This window comes from Polyodon spathula, chromosome 9 (genome assembly GCF_017654505.1).
Source record: "Polyodon spathula isolate WHYD16114869_AA chromosome 9, ASM1765450v1, whole genome shotgun sequence".
Lineage (NCBI taxonomy): Eukaryota > Metazoa > Chordata > Actinopteri > Acipenseriformes > Polyodontidae > Polyodon > Polyodon spathula.
Genome location: NC_054542.1, coordinates 19,458,445 through 19,483,608, shown reverse-complemented (window position 1 = coordinate 19,483,608; position 25,164 = coordinate 19,458,445). Strand labels below are relative to the sequence as shown.

The window sequence follows — 25,164 nt, the reverse complement described above, 5'->3', positions numbered from 1 at the left end:
CTAGTGCCAGTGTCTTTTATAAGCACTTTACAGCGTCAAGCAGCAGAAGGGGTGTTTCTGCAGCCGTCCTAATTCCTGTGTGCACACTGGAGGAGGATGAGAATAGCGGAAAAGCATTCATTTAGACAGGTGGGTCTATATTTAGAGATGCTCTGGTTCTGCTCTTGAAGAGTCTATCGAGGTATGCTTGGCTACAAGCCTATCCAGTCATGTAGGGTGTGAATTTTAAGTGACAGATTTCCAGTGCTTGATAATCACTAAAAGCAGGCAGAATTGTTTTTGGAAGGACTGTCTGTATAAATCACAATAAGCAATACAGAACTGAGTGGCCTTTGTCTGCTCACGGCAGGGTAAAAATGTAGCTCGGTATATTTAAAAAAAAATAAAAATAAAAAAAAATAAAAAATAGTATCCTTTTTAGTTTAACATTTTTGTGCAGCTTCCTTGAACTACTGCTGTACTCACAATGGCGTTCATAACCTTCTTCGGTTACTGGTTTGTGGCAGAAGAATATTCTATTCAGTTCCTAGTGTGACAGTGAAGACGGTTATCAAAGAATCACATTTTACAGTAGAATTAAGTTGAACTTGATGATGGGGAAACCCTGTTCGGATATTTAAATAAATAGTCAAACACCATGGTTATAGCTGGATGTACAGTAACACGCATCGTGAAGGTAGCGGGATTCAAGCAGGATTCCTGTGTTTTATGTAGAGTGAGCACTGCATGGAGAGCAGGAATAGCTTCTTGCTGCCTTCATGGACCAAACTGTTGGCGGGTGTTGAGCGGGTCGCTGTGGAGCGCTGCCCCCGACCAGCCAAATCCTTGTACAGCACTTCTCTTTAGAGTCACTTCAGCAGGCATTTTCTCTCGATTTTTTTAAACACATTGCAAACCTGCTTACACCTATGCTCCAGTAATAAAGTAACTCGCAGGTAAAGGGTCATTAACATTTTTTTTTTTATGAATTATAAATATATAATATTTTTTAAAGAAATACCAAAAATATTTCAATTAGAAACACCATAAAACCTTTAATCACCTTTACTTAAAACCCCAGTCATTCCTATCTAAATAATCATCAATGTAGTTAATGCGCAAGCTTACAGTAATACTAATAGAGGCTGGCTTTACAGCTGCTCTTTCATAAACACGCGACAAATGTAACCTTTTGTTTTTCTATAGAGTGTATCAATACAAATAGTAGTAAATGAAGCTGGTGTAAGACGCGAGAGAGCAGGCATAATCTTAATGAGGCAGGGAGCTCATACTTTGAGCCAGCATAGTTAATTGTTTTGCAGCCAAATTTTATATAGTTTTTTCCTCAATTGTGTTAACTCTTTCAAGAATATCATCTGTTCAGGCAAAAGACATAAAGCATTTGTAATAATAATAATAGTTAGAACTGCCTAATAATAATTGGAACTGCCAGGCAGTTTTACAGCATCTAAGCTCCGTACCAGTTGGAAATGTGTGCATTGCAGCACAAGTGTCGGCAACAGATCAGTTTTATGACACAGTTTCAATTAAAAATACTGCATTACTTCATTGTCTCAAGATACTTTAAACACCATAGTAACCATGACCCTATCTACACACTGTAAGGAGTTATAAAAGCTAGTTTTAAATTTAACCTTGAGAGGTCAAAGTGTGTAACATAGTATCCATTCATCTATCTGCACTCCTAAGCTAGTTTTGCATGTGATCCAAGATTTTAAAAGGTTTTTAAAGAAATGCATCAACTGGCCATATTGGTTTACGCACAAAACACCATTTTTGAAAAAGTCAATTGTATTGACATAGGGATGATGCTTGTCAATTTGGAGTTAATCAAATAAACCATTTTTCAACTAAAGCGGTTATTTGAATTCCATTGTCCCCAGGATGACTCCTACCAAGTTGAGAGTTAGTTGGTTAAACGGTTTGCAAACTGAAGCAGTTTGATGTTTGGGTGAGTTTGGTGGCAGCCATTTTGATAGTAAAATTTATTGCAGCAACTTCTGGTTTGCAAACTTGAAGCGGGTTTGGTTGCAGTTGACACATGCGAAATTTCAGATCAGTCAGTTTGCCGGTTCTGGTTTCGATTACATTTGTCAGACTACAGAGACCACAGTCACTAGAGTAAGGACATTACAAAATGTGAACGGTAATCTTGAACATACACAGCATACGAAGTGAAGGATGTCAGTGATCCCATTTCTCAGGTGCCGTAATGGAAATGAAAAATGTAAGTAACTATTCCTATGCTTTCTGTAGACGAGAGCCCTTGGTATGCAATTGAACCGTTTCAGTCATGACACATCTGCCAAATAAATAAATTAAATTAAAAAAATAAATAACTACCCAAGCTTTAACAACTGATACAAATCATGATTGTTATCCAAGTTATCACTTGTAAATATACATATATCATGCTGTTATATTATAAATCATAATTAACTGATTTTCTGAATTCATCAGAATATTACATGGCGAAGTCTAGTTTTTACTGTAGAACGGGTTTTCTGAATAACCACAGGTATTTGGAAAGATCATTTACACTGACTTTGGCACTTGTTTTAAATTTGACCCATTAACACAAGTGCTTGTTATAAAGAAAAAGTACTTTTTTCTCTTATAACAATCTTAAAGAACTAGTGGGACTGCAGGAAAGACTATCCTTACAATTTTTAAAAATTACATTATTACATTAGTGTGAATCACACTACCTTCATGCCGCATGTACTGTAACTTTTTTGTAAACTGACTCTTAGCCTCCTTAAATGACCTCTCTACCCCCCCAATTTCTTTAGTCAGGGGTGTTTTCAAGTTGTGACAACCTGGCTATGCTGCCAGGTTGAGCCTGCTGCTGTCTGAAACAGTGAAGGCAGTCTGCATCTCCAGAGTCAAGTTCCTGCCACTGGGGCCCTACTAATTCTCACAGCTGTATCCCTGATGTGGCTTATCTACAGAGGAACTGATAAAGAGCAGAAATAGATATTGTCAAATATTAGCCGAGTAGCAGTAGTTAGGAAGGCTTTAAAGCAGTATCTCCTGCTCTTCATTTGAAGTTAATTTTCTACATCATCAATCTTCCTTGTAGAACTAGGTCAAACATTCCTAGTTAATACTCCTGTAGTGTTTTTTTTTTTTTTTTTTTTTAATATATATATAAAGTATCACTAGTGAAAAGTAACCTTTTTACTTGAGCATTAATGAAAGCTGGTATTTGTTCAGAAAGATTTTTTTATTCTGCATATTGATGGGAAATTCTGTTAAGTGGATTTGCTTTTAATGTTACTGTAGCAGTTTGCTTGTAGTACTTTTCTGTCTCTTCAGTTTTCTTAAAACTAAACTTTTTATTTATTTATTTAAATTGATTACTTGCAACCTGGGCATAATTATTGAACTCAGGGTAGTGTTCTGCGTTTTGCGGTTTTTTCTGGATTTTACCGAAAAATTACAGGATGTCTTTTTTTACTGATTTATACCAAATTTGTCTATTTAATATTTTCCCAGTACTATTCTAGTAAATACACAATATTTTGATTAAAATGTTTTATTTTGACTCTAAGCAGACCTGCGTTGTATATCCTAGGATACAGCAGACGTTGAGACATCAGAGGATCAAATAGCATTCAAACGTGGTTCTCTGTCACTTCACAAACACACATTATCACCTGATTCATTTGGCCAATCAAAGTCAGATTATTGTGGCATTTACTGGGCGTAGTAACTACTAGCTTGATCAAAAACTAAATTGAAATACTTGCACGAAAATGTAATATTTTTAGTGGATGAAGTATGGGGAGAAAACAAATCAGTTTATGAATATTCAAAAGAAAACTAATGTTTCGAAGTATACAAAAAGCAAAAATAGCAGAAGTGGGTGAGATGAGGCTGAGGATGCATAGCGCTGCAAATACTGCTGCATTGAGATACATATTTGTTCTGACAATAAAAGAACCAACTGAAAATAAGAGACACAAACTAAAACAAAGTGAACTGAGACTAGCAGTCCAATTATGCAGCTTTCACACGTGCTTCAATTAAAAGAAAGCACAGAATGATTGTTACTGAGTTTGTCAGTACTGTGCTTTGCTGGACAGCCATTGTTTATTGCAGAGAGGTATGTATTTTGGTGATTTCCTGCGACAATACTGTCTCCATCAGCTGAAACGCTGCCAAACACTGCCAATCTTAATCGTTAATATTTGACAGAAAATGGTGATGCTTTAGGTGGTAAGCCTTATATGGAATGCATTGATGGAAATGTCCATGTGATTTGACGCATCTCCCCATGGCTTGCACCACCCAGTTTTGTTAATTTTTTTCTTTTAATGATTGCAAGGCGAGTAAACCTGGCTTGTGGTGTTCTGATGTCATGTTCATACCTTCTGTAGATACTATTTCCGTCAGTTGCCCAAACGTTTAATAGTTATCACATTAATACAGTAGTCCTACTGGTAAGAAATTAGTTACTTTCAGATATTTCTGTACATTTTAGTTGGACATGTACAAAAGTAGCTGACAGCAGTTAAATGGATGTAAATGTGTGTGTGTTTATTGGATTGTTAGGAACTTTAAAATAAATCACCTACCTGCTTAATTTTTTTTGTGGAATAGTACTGTAAAACAAGAAAATTGCTTACTGTTCCACAAAGTTTATTTTGGTTTAGTTTTTCAGCATCTTAATGCACTTAATCAAGGATTATATAATCCTTGCACTGGATAAAGCTAATGTTATAGAATGACCATCCTTAAGGTTTCCATGGCGACCACCCCTAAGTCACGTGAACAGGACCTAAATTAAGTTTAGAGTTATTTGGTTTAAACATTAATATTCGTAACCGGATAACCAAGAAGCATCCAGCAGGTGGGAAAGTAATTTAAAATACAAAAAAAAAACAACAAATGTAGCCTAAAATAGTTTTTAAAATCAAAATATAAAATTACCTTTAAAAAAAGTACCATTTCCCGGTACTCCATACAAATGTTTTACCAGTACGCAGAATTATCATTAAAATAGCCCTTTCGCCCTTTGCAGGAAATTTTAATCCCTGGGAACGAATTCAGAACTCTCTTATATCACTAACACGCCTCTATGTAGACATCATTCTTAAAATTTTTTGTTTTTTTGTTATGCCTTATCCCAGGAGGTTGAGTTGCAGTGTTGGGTCTATTTACAAAGATCAATATAGACTACAGCAAAACATCGCAATCCAAACTCGGGGAAATGCTGTCTTCGGAAACAGGGACCATGTATTAAATACCAATATCCAAGTTAGTTATGCCTTCAACGGATGTGTTTTGCAGAATTCTTTAATCCAGCTCCCAGTGCTGTGCTGGGAAATGACAGGGGGATTTGCTATGTTTTTTTTAATGTGTACTGTATGAATACTAGCTCACTTTGACCTGGTTAATCCAACAAAGAGACTGAGCCAGCTGTGAGGTGGAGAAAGAGGAGATAGGAGAATGAAGCATGATGACATTGTAACCTAATGAAGGTACAACAGGGCTATTAATGTACTGTAAAACAGCATTTGCCACTTTTACCATGCTCGCACTGCTTATTCAGGAAATAAAAAAAAAAAAAAAAAAAAAAAAAATTACCTACCTACCCTACCATGTTTTTTTTTTTTTTTTTTAATTTTATTTGGCCTAATTAAGAATAAAGAGTGAACATGTTAATGTGTGTAATTTATTTTTAGTGTAACTGTAATTACTGCAGCATAGTTGTAATTATAATTGACCCCAGGTCTGGACTGCTTAGTGTATGCAATCGGAATTATGTAATTCTAGCAGTAGAGCCATTCAGGGTTTTAGTGTGAGCCTAGTTACACTTGAGCTTATTTTGAGACTGCAGAGGTCACTAAAGCCTGAAGATGCTCACATTGAAATACCATTTGTTTTACTGCCTTTCATGATTTTTCTAATTTCAAAGAGGCCCATTAGCTTAACTGAAATATGGACTGTTTTTAAAGTACCAAATTTACATTTTGGGCATATTCTACGTTGTTTACAGAATAAACAATAAAACTGGATAGATGATAGCTAAGGAGAATGAATAGACTAAAGTCTGGATAAACCATTTTACCTGAAGGGACACGAAAGAAATGCATGCACTTTTTTTTTTTTTTTTTAAAACTATGCTCTTATCAACAGTAACCATAATTATGAATGTTGTTGGAGTCAGACAACATACTCCCTTTTTGATGAACTTTTTTTTCTGTCACCTGAATCCAGGGTCAGATGCACCTCTCCCTGTTAAAAAGCAGTACCTTACTGTACTGTACACAGTGCTTGGGCTCTCTTGTAGAGGACTGGCCTGCACAGAGTGGTCTGTGTGTGAAATAACTGATTCATCACACTTTTTTTTGCTTTAGCACATGCTGCGGTCACTGTGAATGCCTGTGCGTGTGAGGCATTTATCAGCCCCCTTAACATACCCACAGCTTGCTTGCCATCCAAATGCAGATTTAATGTACAATGCAGTTAAATCAGTATGGCTATAAATTCATGACTTAATTGTGCCCCCCCCCCCCCCCCCCCCCCCCCCCCCCAAAAAAAAAAACACACACACACACACGCATTCTCTCTCTGTCTCTACAGGAAGCAGCAAAGAATATTACAAAAAAAAGTACAGTATAGGCTTCTCTATGTAGATAAGATTTGAATAAGAAGCTGAATACAGCAACCTGTTTCTTACAGTAGTTGCTTGTAAAATAGTTTGCAAACTCCACAGCAGCCTTCTCCTAGTATTATTTTGAACAAGCAAAGTGAAACAAGGCCTAGTATTACATTGGACAAGCAAGGTGAAACATGGTTAAAAGTCAAAGGCTTTATGTTCAGACTGTGGGGAAAATGGCTTTTACCTTCTATAATGACATTTGTGTTGTGTTAATGAGCAAATTCAAGACAGAGGCTAGGGGAGCAGTGCATGTAAGCAGTGCTGAGCACAGCAGAGCTGGTAACAGTGCAGTCATTGGTTAGCCTGGGAATTTCTCAGTTTTCACTGAGTCTTGTGTTCAGCGCACTAAAGATCATGCATGACTCCAACCCACTGGCATTTCCTAAGGAACGTCTACAGTGCTCGGCTCTGATGTTATCCAACTCATCCTGAAGAGACACAGACTCGGGGAGGGGCGTGCTGCATTATTCATATCCTCTCTGCATTTAATTAGAGGGTTTTTTATTCTTGATACGGTTAGTCTTTCATGAAGGCCACCTTTCAGTGTACTGTAAAGTACAGATAGGTGCCCTAAAGCCTAGTGTAGACTCTTTGTTTTATAAGATATCCTTTGACACACCTGACTGCCAGTCTTTGGGTTGGGGCTGTTTGGTTTTTTTTTGTGTTTTTTTTTTTTTTAGGATTTTTTTTATTCTGGACAATTGATGAGATTGCATCCACTTTAACCAATCGGCAGATAATTCAGTCATGTGACAATGCAGTCCCTGGAATCCTTACAGGAAGACACAAGATCTTATCACATGAAGTAAATGAAACACATTCCCATGAACATAAATACTGTAGAGCATGATGCTTCTTTTTTGTCACTGGCAAATTGGAATATAAGTCATTTGCTGCCTTAATCTGAGGTGCATTTGTAAGGAGCTCTATTTCTAAAATCTCTTTTTAAATTGAAAGAACTTTAGAAGACAGTTAAGGGAGGGTGGGGCAGCATGAAAAACAAACTCTGTGACCATGACAAAGTAGTTTGTAAAATAAAAATAAAAACTCGCACAATCCTGCTGTTTGCTTAAACGCTTACTACTTTTTTTAAATGCCCTTTTCAACATGTGATCACATCCTATGAATCATGGCCAGTCATTGGTAAGTATTTACCTTTTGCCGATTCAGACACAGAAAACTACAAAGAAAATGTCTGTTTTGTTTAGCCTAACAGCCTCTTCAGTGTTATACTGTATACGAATTGTTTGTATTTCAGTAGTGACTCATGTATCCTTTGTGTTACTGTGTGTTTAATCACTTGCACTGCATAATCTGCAGAAGACAATTGTCTACGTCAGTCTGCTGAGAACCAGTGATTCATTCGTTATGCCACTGGTCAAATGTTTTCTTCAGTCATTCTCCAATAAACTGATAACCATGGCGCTTTAGTCTGCATATCAGCAGGATTAGTCATTAAAGCTGCCGCCTCCCCCCGGTAGATGCCTGGCTCCACAGATGCCCCTGCTGGTCATGGATTTCCAAAGTAACAAGTGAGTTTAGGGTCTAGGCGTTTGTCTTGGAACAGGTACAGTACGTCTATGCAGTGCGTTCCAGTGTTCTTCAAAGCCCTTGATAAAGTTGTTAGTTTCATGCCCACCATTTTCAGACTGAATTATTAAAGACTGTAATGAGACATTTTCTGTCTTTTGTAAAATATTACTTTGGCGTGATACTTTCTGGTTTGATTACAGGATTGTAATCCTATCCTTTACTGAATCGATTACATCACCAGGGAGAGTAATGACCATCATTCTTCATGTTGTAATTGTTCGAACTTGGGAGATTTTTAGTGTTGTATTATCTCATCTGGCTTAGATCTACAGGCTTTAGAACATTTCTGCTTTTAATGCACCTTCATTACACTGCTTAACGAAAATTACACAAAACTGATCATTTTTATTGCTAAACATATACATTTAAAAGCTGAGCTGCTGTTCTGTCCAGAGGTGGTACACTTGTACAGTAAATTGTACACATTTATACACTGCCATTATCAGGAATTCAACCAGGACTTGACCAGAGAGAGTGTGTTTGTGTAATGTGTGTTTTTTTATTTTTTGTTTTGTTTATGTCCTGTCCTGTATGGTCTTCATTTTGTACAATTGTTTGACAGGTACATGTTTTTACCTTTTGAGACATGATTGGCAGGGTTTTAGCTTATGTGAGTTATCGTATGTTACACTCGGGTTATTTCGGTCTTTGAGCAAATTATGTTGCTCAAATTGCGAAATGGAAAATATCAAAACAAGCAAAGAGTGAAGATTCTTATAATAACGAGATAATCATGCAGTTCCCAAACAGATTTTGAAGATGCTGTGAATAGCAATTAATTGCTGGGTTTTAAAAATGGGCATCTAATGAAATAGTCTTTTAGTGCAATATTTTTTTTATTGAAATCGGTAAATTAATTATTAGTATAGAAGATACGTCATTGATTTAGTATGTATGTATGTATTTAGGCAGGAAGTTGTTCAATTGTAAGGGGATTGTGCAATTTAGGAGGATAGTAACCTCAAACATTAAAATTCAAATGTTTTTGAGATATTGTTCATAATATTCTCACCTTAGAAAATAGTTTGAGGAAAAAACAAACACAATTTAAAAAAAATAAATTAATTCATATGACTACTGTATACACAGTATTTAAACGGCAAAGTCAAATGTCAATCCATGTTTGTCTAATCACTGTTTAAGCGAAAGAAATGTATGCTGCTTAAACTTATAGTACTCATAAATCATAGGAAGGGTTGAGCTATCTGAATAGCAGTGAGTCTAAAGGTTAAAGGTTTTTATTTGAGATGGCAACATTTTCAAAAGAACCTTATTAAGAGTTTCACTGGGATAAGTTATTTCAAAACACTTTTGATTGTTTAGATCAGTGTTCTTCACTAATTCAGAGGGGGCCACTTTTGCCGTTAAGACATCAGTGTGAGGGCCGCCACACCGCCTTTTTCACATTTTGTCGGGGGCCGCGCTAAAGTCCACCAGGGGCTGCCAGTGGCCTGTGGGCCTTGTAATGAAGAACACTGGTTTAGATAATACTGTAAGTCAGGTCAATTTTTAAAGTAGTTCTATCAAATTAGATACTTATAAAGAAACCATAATGAGAGGTCATTTAAAAAAAAAAAAATCATCACTTTGTTTTCAAGGCTTGCTGCTGTTGCATTTAGAATTGCATTGAGCGCCCTTACACACATAGGAGCACTTTGTTTGACAAAAATGAACCCTTCTTTAGCCCCAGAATCAGGTTCTGCTTCTATATGAAGAGAAAGTTTGTTTACTTTGGGTACTTCGCCCAAATTAGGAATGAACAATCGATCAGTGTCAGTTTTTTTGAATTTCAAGTCGACTGTAAAGGCGCTCCAGAGATCGTCTAGCAGACTGAAGAAACTGTCACCCATTTTTATTTGCTCAAAGACCAAAATAACATTTAATTTCGTTCTATTTGCAAATGCTCAAATCGCGAAATGGTGTTTTTTTTTTTTTTTTTTTTTTTTTTTTTTTTTTTTTTGGTGATTTGATTGAATAACAGCAAACATAAAAAAAAAAAAAAAAAAAATTCAGATTTAAAAACTTTCAGAAATGCTGAAGTGCACTTTGTTCATAATATTTAAACAACTTTTTCAATATAAATAAATATTACATTATAATAACTAATAGCTATACAAGTTCTACATTGGATCAATAATGTAAAAAACAAAGGTGTAACACTAACAGCAAAGTTAACTGATGCATGAACACACCAGTCTACACGAAACAATTGTACAATTTACTGTCAATATACACATTAGTATATTTATAACCAGGGCTTATTTCACATAACTAACACTACATATATATATATATATATATATATATATATATACACACACACACATACATACATACAGTGGCTTGCAAAAGTATTCAGACCCCTGACCAATTCTCTCATATTACTGAATTACAAATGGTACATTGAAATTTCGTTCTGTTCGATATTTTATTTTAAAACACTTAAACTCAAAATCAATAATTGTAAGGTGACATTGGTTTTATGTTGGGAAATATTTTTAAGAAAAATAAAAAACTGAAATGTCTTGTTTGCATAAGTATTCAACCCCCATACATTAATATTTGGTAGAGCCATCTTTCTCTGCAATAACAGCTTTTAAGTCTTTTGGGGTAAGTATGTGCCAGCTTTGCACACAGCGTCAGAGTGATTTTGGCCCATTCTTCTTGGCAGATTTGCTCCAGGTTGTTCAGGTTGGTTGGACGACGTTTGTGGACCGCAATTTCCAAATAGTGCCACAGATTCTCAATGGGATTGAGATCAGAACTTTGACTGGGCAACTGTAGGACATTCACTTTTTTGTTCTTGAGCCATTCCAATGTTTCTTTGGCCTTGTGCTTGGGATCATTGTGCTGCTGAAAGGTGAATTTCCTCCCAAGCTTCTTCAGTTTTTTAGCGGACTGAAACAGATTCTCTTGCAGTATTTTCCTGTATTTTGCTCCATCTATTCTTCCTTCAGTTGTAACAAGATGCCCAGTCTTTGCTGATGAGAAGCATCCCCACAGCATGATGCTGCCACCCCTGTACTTCTCTGTAGGGATGGTGTGTCTTGAGGCATGGGCAGTGTTAGGTTTGCACCACACATAGCGCTTTGAGTTTTGGCCAAAAAGCTCCATCTTGGTCTCATCTGACCACAAAACTTTTTCCCACATTGCAGCTGGGTCACTCTCATGCTTTCTGGCAAACTCCAGACGTGCTTTCAGTTGGTACTTTTTGAGTAACGGCTTCTTTCTTGCCACCCTACCATACAGGCCAGTGTTATGCAGAGCTCTTGATATGGTTGGCTGGTGCACCATTACTCCACTCCCAGTCACTGAACTCTGTAGCTCCTTCAAAGTGATTGTTGACCTATCTGTGGCTTCTCTCACAAGTCTCCTTGTTTGAGCGCTGAGTTTTGAGGGTTGGCCTTTTCTTGGCAGTGCCTGGGTGGTGTGATGCAGCATCCACTTTGTGATTATTGATCTAACTGTGCTCACTGGGATATCCAAACAGTTGGATATTATTTTGTACTCTTTCCCTAATCTATGCGTTTGTATTACTTTATCTCCTAATTTCTGTGGAATGCTCTCTGGTCTTTGTTTTCCTTCAGATTCACAGCCTTACCAATGATCCTTCAACAGTTGGGTTTTTATCCAGAAAATGTGACAGCAACTTTAATGCTTCATAGGTGGAGGCCAATGGTAAGGTAATTGTGTCCTCGTTTGGGCAATTTCTTTCATCGGTGCAAACTGGGAGCTTCCACAGCACAGGGGTTGAATACTTATGCAAGCAAGATATTTATTTCAGTTTTCTTATTTTTCTTAAAAATATTTCCCAACATAAAACCAATGTCACCTTACAATAATTGATTGAGTTTCAGTTTTAAAATAAAATATCGAACAGAATAAAATTATTCACCCTTCAGTAAAGCTTCAGAGCTGGCATGGAGTTTAGCTGACCCTTCAATGAAGGTGTGTAGCGAAGACATACTGCTCATCATATGCAGAATTGCTGAGACGCTGCTACATACACCCACAATGCAGAGATTGTGAATATGCGCGTAACAGTGCACGTACGTTGCTAACAGGTTATCTTTTGAAAACTCCACTATAAGCCCCCCTCATTTTTGCTGAACCGTCGTAACACTGGAATCTTAGCTTGCCTGTAGAATTCTCTGATACAGAGAAGAATTCATGGTTCCTTCAATGATGGCTAGTCGTCCAGGTCCTGATGCAGCAAAGCATCCCCAAATCATGACACTACCACCACCATGCTTGATCATTGCTATGATCAGTGTTTGGTTTTCACCAGACATAACTGGGCCCATGTTGGCCAAAAAGTTCAACCTGTGTGCTGACAACTTCACTGATGGCAAGGGCCAAAGTTAGTCAGATTTATATTGGGCAGGGCTGGTTGTTACCCAAAGTATTCAAACAGCTGACCCTAATTATAACTTTAATTGGGTTGAGTTTACTGGGGGGGGGGGGGGCAAGAAGCACCAAACTTTGTCATTTTTTCTCTGACTCCCTCTATATACTATTACAGCCCACAAAGATCTGACCAAATTCAATGTGAAAAGTGTAGAAAATCAGACGAGGGCAAATACTTTTTCACGGCACTGTAGATCAGAATGGTTGAAGAACAAGAAATTTAAAGTTTTGGAAAGGCCTAGTCAAAGTCCAGACCTAAACCCCATTGAGATGTTGTGGCAGAACCTGTAACAAGCAGTTTATGCTCGAAAACCCACAAATGTCACTGAGTTGAAGCAGTTCTGCATGAAGGAGTGGGCCAAAATTCCTCCACGGCTCTGTGAGAGACTGACCAATAACTACAGAGAAGTGTTTGCAGTTATTGCTGCTAAAGGTGGCGTAACCAGTTATTGAGTCTAAGGGGGCGATTTACTTTTTCACACGGGGGCATTGGGTGTTGCATAACTTGTTTAATAAATAATTGAAATAAGTATCAAAATGTTGTGGTTTTTGTTCACTTAGGATCCCTTTGGTCTAATATTTGATTTTGGTTGAAGATCTGATAACATTGTGTCAAATATGCAAAAATGAAGAAAATCAGACGGGGCAAATACTTTTTCACAGTACTGTATATCAAGATCAAGAATTGACAGCTTGCTTTTCAGGAGCAGCATCAATGATTCACTGTCTGTTTTTTTTGTAGTTCAGTAGAAGCCGATAAAGGGTTCCTGCATTTCAAACTCACTTCCATTGTATCTGAGGACAATTGCAACCTGTTCACGTCTCTTACATCCTGTGTTTGGTCAGAGATTTAAAGCGAATATGCTTGCATTCCGTACATGTTGTGCGATTTTCACTTATTTGGTCTTTTGTTACTGAAATCTGCTCATTCTGATGTTTGCCCTGAACGAAGGTAAAGGATATCTCCAGCTTTTTTAAAAAGCCATCAATATTAGGGTTGTCAGTTGCTCTCAGTTCCATTAACTCTAAAAAGTTCCCACGATTAGAAGACCCTGTACTCTTATCATGACCACGCAGTGCAATACTGGCTCATCCACAAAAATTTAACTTTTTGGCACAAAGCTTTTAAGTATTGCCTGTTTTACTCCACTCAACTGCAATGTTCCAAATTTATTTTAGAAGCAACGCTATCGGTCTTTTGGGAATCGTAAGCAGAAAGCTTCACTGCTGCAGAAACGTGAGCAGTGCTGTTTTGGTGATCGTTAAATCTGTCTGTTGCCTTTTTCAAATTTGAAAATTCTGTCGTCCGAAAGGTTTCCTCTGTGCACCCACTTCCACCAAATCCACAAGTAAAACAAAATATTCCATCTAATGTCGGACTGTATTCAAGCCAAGGGTAGGTTACGTACCACTTTTCTAAATTTCCTCTCTCCTCACAGGGAATGAAGTATCTGGTTGGTGTATGTGTGTATATTATTATATATATATTATATATATATATATATCATATATTATATATATAATATATGATATATATATATATACATACACACATACATACATACATACACACACACACAGGGATGTTGGCCCATGTTGACTCTAATGCTTCCCTCAGTTGTGTCAAGTTGGCTGGTAGTGGATCTCTACTTCGAATAGCTCGTTCCGTCTCATCCCACAGATGCTCAATTGGATTGAGATCTGTTGACTGGGCAGGCCACTGCAGTAAGCTTAATTCACTGTCATGTTCGTGGAACCATTCCTGAACAATCCAAACCTTGTGGTTTGGGACATTATCTTGCTGAAAAAATCCATTAGCAGATGGATACACTGCTGCCATGAAGGGATGCACCTGATTGGCAATGATGTTCATATATCCTGTGGCATTCAAATGTTGCTCCACTTTTATCAAGGGGTTCAATGTGTGCCATGAAAGCACACCCCACACCATCACACCACCACCACCAGCATGCAGTGTTGACATGCGGCATGATGGATGCATGTACTCGTGGTTTTCTCCATACCCTAGTCCTCCCATCAGCGTGAAACAGCAGAAACCGGGATTCATCAGACCAGGTAATGTTTTTCCAGTCCTCCAGTGTTTTCTTTCCTTAGCCCATTGCAGCCACGGTTTCTTGTGTTTTGCTGAAAGAAGTGGAACTCTGTTAGGTCTTCGGCTGCCATACCCCATTCATGTCAAGGTGCGACGAGTTGTGCATTCTTTTATGGGTCTTTTGGCACCAATGTGGTACTGGTCAGTTGACTAACTGTAGCCCGTCTGTTGCTCTGCACAGTTCGTGTCAGCCTCCTTTGGCCCCTTTCATCAATGACCCATTTTCGACCACTGGCCTGCCGTTGGCTGGATGTCCTTTGGGTGGTGGACCATCCTTGATACACACGGGAAACTGCTGCAGCATTGCAGTTCTTGACGCACTCAAACCGGCACACCTAGCACCTACTACCACACCCTGTTCAAAGGCACTTAAATATTTTATCTTGCCCATCTACCCTCTGAATGGCACACATACACAATTCCTATCTCAATAGTGTAAAGGCTTAAAAATCCTTTTGACCTGTCTCCCCTTTATCTACACTGATTTGAAGTGGATTTAACAGGTTACATCAATAAGGGATCATAGCTTTCACCTGGATTCACCTTGTTAGTCTATTTCATGGAAAGAGCAGGTGTTCCTAATGTTTTGTACACGTGTGTGTGTGTGTGTGTGTGTGTGTGTGTGTGTGTGTGTGTGTGTGTATATATATATATATATATATATATATATATATATATATATATATATATATATATTATATATATATATATATAAATCACTACACAACATTTTCAGGAAGTTGGATACTGTTTAAGTGAGCCATTTTGGAAACATATGCTTGCCTTTTCTCTGTCCCATGAGATTCTGACTCACTCAAGCAGCACAACGCGTTTGTCACAGACGGCTTTCCATAGAGATCACCGTGTGTGCCCATAATCTGGTTTAACTTTTTGCTGCCTAAAGCATATCGCAAGGAGCTCTTTTTTCATTTTCCATTTTTTGAAAATGTCACGCAAATTCTGGTGACAGTAAAGTGCAAGATATTTGTCATTTGTGGCAAATACGATCATCTGACTTTTGCGTCCGAATACTTGTCAGATATTTGTTACAAAAGGTACATTTTGACCGTCGACATTTAATGGTACTAATTTGCATAATTTACTGGCGACGTTCACCATAGCTTGTTTATTTGATTGAAAATCCTGTTGTTTTATAGGTAAGTCACATAAATGGAATAAAATATTCATATGTATATTACATTTAGAACCGTAATTATATTTTTATAATTTAAATAAAAATACATGTTTATTTGCAAGTAATTGATGATGGTTGCTTTGCAGCAGCACTAACTGCAACAGACTTAAGCAGAACAAATTTAATTTAAGTCAAGCAGGTTATCAGCCATCCAAATTTTACTACGGCTACTACTACTACTACTGATGATGATGTGAATTTATGATTATAAAGTGACCCCAGAGATTAGTTGTGCCTCCGTGACACATCAACAGTCGCTTGCACTGTTTGCATTCAACTTTTTTTTTTTTTTGGTTGTCTTCGCATTTAACAAAAAAAATCCTAAACAGCAGAGGGTTTCGAGACATTTCTTTCAGTACGGTTTACGCTATACGACACATTGCTGTCGAGATGGTAAATGAAGAAATTAAAGGTTTGCCTCTGGATAACACGAGCTAGAGGGGGGAGGGACGGACGGTGTTCGGTTTTTTGTAAATTAAAATTAATAGTGTTAGCGTATATTTTGTATGTTTCAAACCTATTCTACCATAGCACTTCTCTTACACTGTCTTGTACACTAGGTATTAAGTACATATTTTGCTGAAGCAATACAGCCACTAGAGTTACCGCCCCAGTGCTTTGGATACTATACCCTGCTCCATACATGGCAGCAAGCACCGTGTAGAGTTGCTGTAACGATTTAGTAATATGCATTACACATAAAAAGATCAGATTTTGCATGTGAGTGACATTTAATGTGTGATTTTATAGTATTTCCACATTTCCAAACAATTTCTTGTGAAGGGGGGGGGGGGGGTTGGGGGGTTGGGGTAGTCAATTACCCTCTGAGACTGCTTGGTTCTGTTAGAATTCCTGGCTAGCGAATGACCTTCGAATACAGCCCTAGATGTTTGTCCCAGCACTAATTTAAATATGTAGGATACGTTGAGTACGTGTGTGTGTGTCAGTGTTACTGTCAGTACATCAATGTAATATAGAGTGTGTGTATGTAGATGTAGTTTAAACGCTGACACTGAATAGCTGGATGTTCTACAGCTGTAACCTTTCGTATTTAGAGGGCTGTGTTTTGAATCTGGTGGTCTGAACCTAACTCACTGTATACATTAATTCCAGTCCGCATCACAATACCATCCACACTGCAGCTATTGTTTGAGGACTACAGGAGTCTTAGAGGGTGTTCTTCAATACTGAGGTGTGAAGAAAAGCTCTCATTTGCACGTGCCTGATTTGTGTAGCTGCAGGGATGGAAATAGATTCCCATTACATAGCAGTCTGATCCATTCCTAGTTTTACAGTGAGTTTGATAAGACATACCTGAGCTTGTTACCTACACACTGTGAGTAATCAAGCTTGTATTCAAATCTGGAATGGGTGAAACATGCGTTTGGAGACATTCCCTTCCTTGAGGCAGTACCAGTGTCCAACCTTTCTTGGATCACAAAAAAAAAAAAAGAATATGCAGTCTGCTGATTTTGTAAATTGTGGTGTTTTGTAAATCTTGGTTATATTTGAATTAATGAAAATTCATGTTGGTAAAATGGCATCACCTTGTCATGGTAAAGCTATGTAATGGGAGTCTTTATTTCCTACAAATCAGGGTCCGTGCTGGCAGGCGCCATGAGAGCTAATACTAGTATACAGTTAACATTAGGCCTTTTTGCTGTCAGTTTTTTGGCAGTTGTCAGCTTTCAGAGTTTGGTGGGGGCCTACTTTTTAATCGAGTACTGTATATACCATGCTTGCCTAAGGTGCTTATCTACATCAAGTATACAGTAGTACGTTTGGAAATTACAAACCTTGCTTGATCTGGCAGGGTGCTGTATATTATAAGTGCAGTTATGGTTTAATTGGGCACTTCATTTGTAGTGATTCAGTACTTTCATACCAGACTGCCACATGGGCTTCAGATCTGAATTGTTATCAGTTACTTTAGTGGTATGGTCTCTTGCTGTTTTAGAACCTCACCGTGGTTTCAGGAAACTAATCAAAACATACATTTGCCTGGAGCATGAGCTAAAGATTTTGAAGCAATAACAGTACATCTTAATGGCTGACTTTCTAAAAAAATGTCATTATATTAAACTTGTTTTCAACCAGCAATAGGTCTAAATGATCCCAAAGTACATTGGCTCCGGTAGATGCTGTGGATTACTTTTTGGTTTTGAATGCCAATAATTGACATTTTGTTTTCGCATGCTTCAAAATATTTACGTGTATTGGTGTATGCATCATATGAAATGGGATTCTAAAAATACACCTAATGTATTATGATTTTGCTTCCCTTGTACTGTAAACAGCCAACATGTATTGAAAGAATATTTCATCCCATATGCTAAAGTGCATTCTTGTGTTTTAATCCGAGACTTGCTGACCAGTGCAATATCTCAAGCAAAAAAAGTGTGGAACTTCAGAAGGACAATGCTTTTGTGGCATTGAGCAACATTTTCCAAGGTTTTTCAGGGCATACAACTGAGATGAAGTTGCACAGTATTGATCGAAGCATGTAGTCCAAATTGTAACTTGAACGTGGCCTTGACAAATGGTCAGCAGTAAAAGGAGTACAAAAAACCTGCATCCTGTACTGTTCATCTTTTGAACTTTTCTTAATGGTCGATTCTCTGGGTTTTTACAGTGTACATGTACAGCAGTCTAACAAGTGTTAATGTCACTAAAGTTGTTCACTCGTTGATATTATAATTTTAAAGCACCCCTATATATGATGTATAGCCCTCTGTTACTGCTCAGCTTTCTAAATGAGTGCCCACACTTGTGTTGAAGAATAAATGAATCGTGGGTTCTGCCTGGCCATTGAGCCACATTTAGTAGACTGAGACAGGCAACAGATACAACACACACTAATTGAATGGTACTGTTTTTTGTTAATTAACTTCATTCATTCATCCTGTCTTGGTGCTTTTAATTGATACATGAGTTCAGTCTGTATGTGTAATGCTTGCATCAATAATGTAAACCTAATGAGGACATTGTACAATTGCACTGGTTGCAAATGTTTAACTGATTTTAATGGAGTTTTATCTTACAGTACCATCATCCTTGCACATGAACAAATGATAAATATTGGGCCAGGTTTTATATTTACAGTGCTCCCACGCTATAAGGCACTCAATATTATGATGGGCCTAGGATATAACGCTCCTACAGCATGTTCCCCAATTCCCTATAGTAGTGATTCATGCAGTATTTCTACAGTAAATACAACACCGGTGTTCAAACTGTAAACAACTTGTCAAACCTTTGTTTCTGTCTCTCCCTTTTGATACATTATCTGAAGAAAAGCTGTGCTGGCACTTTATAACACAGACATCTGTGAACTTGTGGCTGGTAGTGTAGAGGTGAGGCCGTGATTTATAAACAACAGTCCAACAACAGTTCAGTGGCCAAAACTAAACTTAATTGTTGCTTTTAAATAATACGATTGACTACACAATGGTGTGTACAGTCAGTCAAAACCACGGGATTCAGTCCCGAAGTAATACAATTACACACTTCAAAACACCACTTGCACCCGGAGCACTCTGTTGGACTGGTGGTCGTGTAGGTGTTTTAAACAGCGAGTAACAGTGCAGTGCAGTTCGGGTTTGATGCTCGCATCAAACACTCGCTGTCCTTATTAATTATTTCCGTTCTCTCAAAGGGTCCTTTCCGTAACCATAGCGAAGGAACAGATCACTGAGGACACTTCCCCTAAATAGCCTCTGTCATGCCCTCTTCGGTGGCGCTGCCAATCACGTGCATAGTGCATAGTTAATTAACGGAAAGTTACATTTTTGCTTCACTGTGCATTGTAGCAAGGGAGCACTGTATGTATTGCTTTTCAGTTTAACATTCTAGAGCAATTATAGTTGAGCTACACACTGTTTTAAAATCTCTGACGTTTGTCTAAAAGGAAGAAAAACACTGAAACCCACCACCTTAGTACTTTAGGGTACTTGAAAAATTCCTAGTTTTAAAAAAGCTGCAGTATAAGCATCTGCGTTTCAGAAACTTCTAGGGAAAAGTGTAACTGCATCCTTCACTTTCACCTGTAACCTAAGGTGACTGCCAAATTAGATTTTTATTTCATTTTTTTGGTTTCTGTACTTTTTATACAGAAAAGAGAATATTCAACAAGTTACACATTCTGTACTACTCTACTGCATATTACAACCCTTTCACACTAGAATAATGCTGTTTTTTCTAAGAACTGAGAAGCCATGTGTGTTTTCCATTAGACCTCCTGCTTGCGTTTTATAGCTTGGGGGTATTTGCTGTAGGTGGAAGCAGGGAAAGCTGTTTTTCCCCCAGGGTCACGCAGTTGGTGTATAAAAGAAGGATGTGGTTGTCTTGACTATCACGTATGTTAAGTCTTCTCAGGATTGAGAAACTTCTCTCAGCTGAGACAGGAAGACCAAACATTTAGCACTGTATGCACTTGGCTAAAGACTCTGGCAGTCTCACTGATTTTGTTTAATTCAATGAGTACTGCCCTAAACATCACTAACAGTGGTGATTTTGCTGTCCTGGTTGGAAAGTAAGTCTGGCAGCATAGTTAGCTGGACTTTGAGGTGTGAGATGTCCCCAAATTGGTAAACCTTCTGAATATTTCACTTACTACGATGTCAATTAATGGTGCTCTGTTCTCAGGCTTGCCATTGTGTTTCTTACAGCCAGTAGCCTTTTTGGTTTCACACACACACACAGACTTTTTTGAACTTTTGTAAAGGTCTGCTGACTCCCTCTGATTTTAGAAAAGACAATTTCACGCATTAAGTCCTAACACTGTTTTGAACTCCTAGTTGCCTCGTGAGCCCAGCTGCTTTTACTGCCTCCTGGTCCAGATTTTTTTCTGATATTTCTTGTTTTACACATTGTAGTTTTTGAGTAAAATAGTTTAATTTAAACTGCTCCTACTTGGAACTGTGCTATTTCTTGCAAGTTTTTATTTCACTTTTGTTGGGGCAATCATTCCTCTTCATAATTATGCTTAATGGATAGCTAAAGCTTTTAATTGCCCTATGATTTTAAGTACCATGAGTTAAAATGACACAAATAAGTATGACTGCGACCTTGTGGTTTTAGTTATACACAAATGTCTACTCCCGCACAGTAGTGTACTTGGGTTAATTGAATCCCTGCATCTGAGTTGAGCGATTGTAAGATCTTGTCATTACATATCCAAAACCATTTGACAATACCTACTTTTACTTGACTACCTAAATTGCCATCCCTACCTGCTACTGACATCAGCAGACTCATCAGAAAATTAATAACATTGTTTTCTGTTTGTATTTTAATAAAAAAACAAAACAAACTTTTTGTCTCTTTCTCAAACCCATTTCTTGGACATTGTAGAGGTGCCTGCCTGTGCAGTGTGACCTTTCAACTGTTATTTAAAAGGCAGTCCTGTAGCCGCCTCAGAAACAATCTGAATGTGTCATTATTATTGAGGAAAATGATGGTTTGATTTTGACACCAATAGTTATTTGCATACTAGTGTATATTTTTCATAAATATATTGGGTAAATAAGTAAATTTACAGCAGGCGCCTACAGAGAAATAGGAACACAGTATATTTTAGACGCTACTGTTTTATGCTAAGTGACATTTACGCCTCGCGCAGACAGTTCAGTGCTGCTTTCCCACTACAGGGTGGGAAATTTGGGCTGCGTCTTGAATTAGGAATACAGTATTTGGATGTGGTACTTAAGTTGTTTTTATTGTATGTATGTATTTGTATTCATATTTTATTTCAGTGTTTTTAAAAGCTTTGGGTTGATTTGTATTACGTTGTTCCATTTGCATACTGTAACTGTATTCTTCCAATATCAAGAGTATAAAAGGATATCCGAATCAATCTGGTAATAAATAAATAAATCTGAGGGAGGTGAAGGTTGCTCTTGAAGGAAATTGAAGCTGCCAGATTAGTACCTCATGCTGTTGATTTTTTGCTTGATCTAAACAGAAAGAAAGAAATATGTCATGGGCTTTCTAGTCTGTTAATATCCCTTAATATTTTTGACTAATAATATTGGGATTCAATAATAATCAGACAGGCACTGTACAGCAGCAGGGGTAATAAAATCAAGTTAGCTGTAAGAGCATATGGTGTGAGGTAATGCTATAATCTTGCTGAATGTGATACAGCATTGATGGTGCCTGTCTGGGATTTTACATGTTTCATTCCAATTAGTGATTATACTGTATGGAAAGTTTGAGGAGATAAATATAAAGGTTGTGAATGTGAGTACAAAGGAGACGTAACTATTGATGTATTTAAAGAATGTAAAATGTGTTCCGCAAGCTTAGTCCTGTTGGATGTTTGGCTCTTATATTTCTGTGACCTGGTTTCACTCTAGTTCTGCTTTGAGCTGGTACTTGTTTGTAATTTTTTGAAGCACTTTTATATTAAAAAAAAAAAAGTTATTTGTCACAACAAAATGAGAGCTGTGCAGCTTTTAACTTTCCTACTGTTTTAAAATGGAGACTAAAACACTGGAAAACACTTAAATATTTAAAAGTTTGTCTATGACCTTGAAAGTAGTAAAGCCGTACAGTAAAACAGACGCAGTATTGGAAGCATACATACTCTGTTAAATACGTGTGATGACACTTGATATGGACATTCCTTCGCACAAGCTTTTGAGCTCTGGCTTCTGATTTCTGTCACTCTGCACTGACACCTGATCAGCTGAGCTATTTCTGGATGTAACTTGAAGTACTTGTCTGATTTTTATTAAACTATGCGTGGGCATTTACTTCCATTGTACATTCTGAGGCCATAGGCCATGTTGACCTAGTTTTTCCCCCCATAGTGAAATAATAAAAACCTCATCTGCTACAGACAACCCAACAGGATACATGCTGTGATGTACAGCTGCTCAAGATTATAGGTCTTGAACTTACAGAAGAAATTCTAGAGACAACATACTTGGTCTGGTATGCCTCTTTATCATAATACACTGCTGGAGTTTACGATATAGAATAAATCTGGAGCAGTAGTATATAGAGTAACAATGTTTTCTTCTTTTTTCAGGGACGACATGTCAAAACAGGCCAACTTGCAGCCATCAAAGTTATGGATGTTACCGAGGTAAGTGTGCGCTTAGTGGAGTCCAGATGCATCAATTATTTACACTGCATTTCATTGGAACATTACAAAGAATGCCACAGGTTTGAAAGCACACAATATAGTACAAACCTGAATGTCAGTTCTGGGGATGCTTTGTCCCAGGAGATCAGTATACATTGATGGGTCTGTTTTGAAAAGGTAAGTAATGCGACCATCCAGAATACATTCACTGATAAGCCTTTGCCAATCACATCCCTAAATTCTGTAACGATTTGTAACGGCAAACCTACTGACCTTTTTAATTTGAGCTGTCAAGTCATCTTAGAATAAGACGGTCTGATTTGCCCTCAACTTATACAGTTACTGAAGAAAAAATACTGACTGGATAGGATGTGCTTTCCAATATTTTGAAATAGTCAAGTCTGCCTGTTAGTTTCTCCTACAGTATGTTGCAACATGGGCAGAAAAGACTCCCATTTTGTAGCAGCGCAAGCCATTTCAGGTTTTAGAACACCTGAGCTTGTTATGTGTTACGGTTTCATTGTAAAATTGTTCAATTTATTAAATAACCTGTACAATTATAGTTACCAGCTGATGTGCCAGTTGAAATGACCAAGGACATATTGGTTAATTTGTGGAATAGCCAATTACTTTATAGAGTTAATTGGTAAATGTATGAAGGTCATTAACCGTCAGGTAGTTTAGGTTAGATTTAATGTGGCACTGTTTCTGCTTATACTAAAGTTTTTAATGTCTCTCAAATCTGTAATTCATTGAGTACATGTGACAGGGTGCCCCGCCCATGTGCGTATTTTCTGTTTTATGTTGTATGTGGGACGTTTATATGTACGTGTGTAGTGGTGCACAAAGTGTGGGTTATGTAGCACAGGTGATTTCAAATGTATATTTGTATTGGTTCACAGGGTTTGTCACTTCACATGCAGATTAAAATGGGTATTTTGTATTACACCAGTGTGATACTTGTTTTATTTGGTTTTTGTCTGTTTTATTTTGGTTAATAAACCGGCGCAGCAGCGCACTCACTCACCAGTCCTGTCTGTGTTCTGTATTTCCTGGCCAGCCTGTTCACAGTACATGAAGCTAAAATATAAACATTTTCAAAAATATGAACATAAACCATTTTATCGTTTTAGTATGGGCTATTGCTATCATTGTATTGCAATATTTTATTCCTACCCTTTTAAAGAACTGTAGATAGTTGTAATTTAAAAGAAACAATGCACATACCTTATGATTTAATTTATCATAGTAGTAACAATTATCAATGTCAGCTGATGGTATAAAAATAAAGGCCAAATAATTTGTTCAGTTCTTTTATTTTTCCAGGCATATTTTTATGTTCATTATTTACAATATGGTAAGAGCCTAAGAATATCTGCTATAGTAGGCTGCTAGTGCTGATGCATCCTCTGCTGCTTACCGTAGTTATCCAAATATTTAATAGTAATAATACTGTATACTTTCCATATGGATCTCTAATAGTTTATGCCAGTCTGTGTGGCGATATCCCCCAATGACAAACACCCGTTTGTCGTGCTATAATGCTTAATTTTATATAGTGGCACGAGAATTTCCTGCATCCTGATTGGCTGCTGACATCCCACATGATTGAAAGTGTATATAACCAGTGGTTAACAGATCCTTTCATTTCAGAAAGGAAAATCGGTTCCATATATAGAATGACTGTTGTACTTAAGCCAGACTCTCATTAAATTTGGTGGTGTGAAGTGGAGGCATGGCGAGGTTCACAAACACACACTTGGTTTTATTTTTTTTTTTAAATGTCAGGGTTGCCATAATAGACAGGTAAAGTAACTGAAATCCCATGTAGTGCACCACAATAAAATGGCATTTCTGCTGCCTGCATCCTTCCTGTTTTTATGGGCCTAGCGAAACATCTTAAGACAAATTGGGTTTACAAAACTTGTTATGCTGAACCCAGCTACAGTAGAGTGAACACATCCTTTTTAGTTTCAAATTATCTGTTTTGGGTTCTTAAGTTCTGTGTTCTTTTTACAGTATTTGAGAAGTCTGGTTTTAAGGCACTTTTCCTGAGTTCAGGTGATGCTCTTTTAGTTCTAGTTTTCTGCCATAGA

General features: G+C 37.5%; 1 protein-coding gene across 1 annotated transcript in view; it reads left to right on the top strand.

Annotated features, from left to right (window-relative positions):
- LOC121321054 (mitogen-activated protein kinase kinase kinase kinase 4-like) overlaps nucleotides 1-25,164 on the top strand; it is a gene marked incomplete at its 3' end in the record, with an annotated part of 99,112 nt that overhangs the window by 38,478 nt on the left and 35,470 nt on the right. Inside the window, exon 4 of the mRNA XM_041259965.1 lies at nucleotides 23,012-23,068. Within this exon, the coding sequence (XP_041115899.1) occupies nucleotides 23,012-23,068 (57 nt within the window). The remainder of the gene's footprint in view (nucleotides 1-23,011; nucleotides 23,069-25,164) is intronic.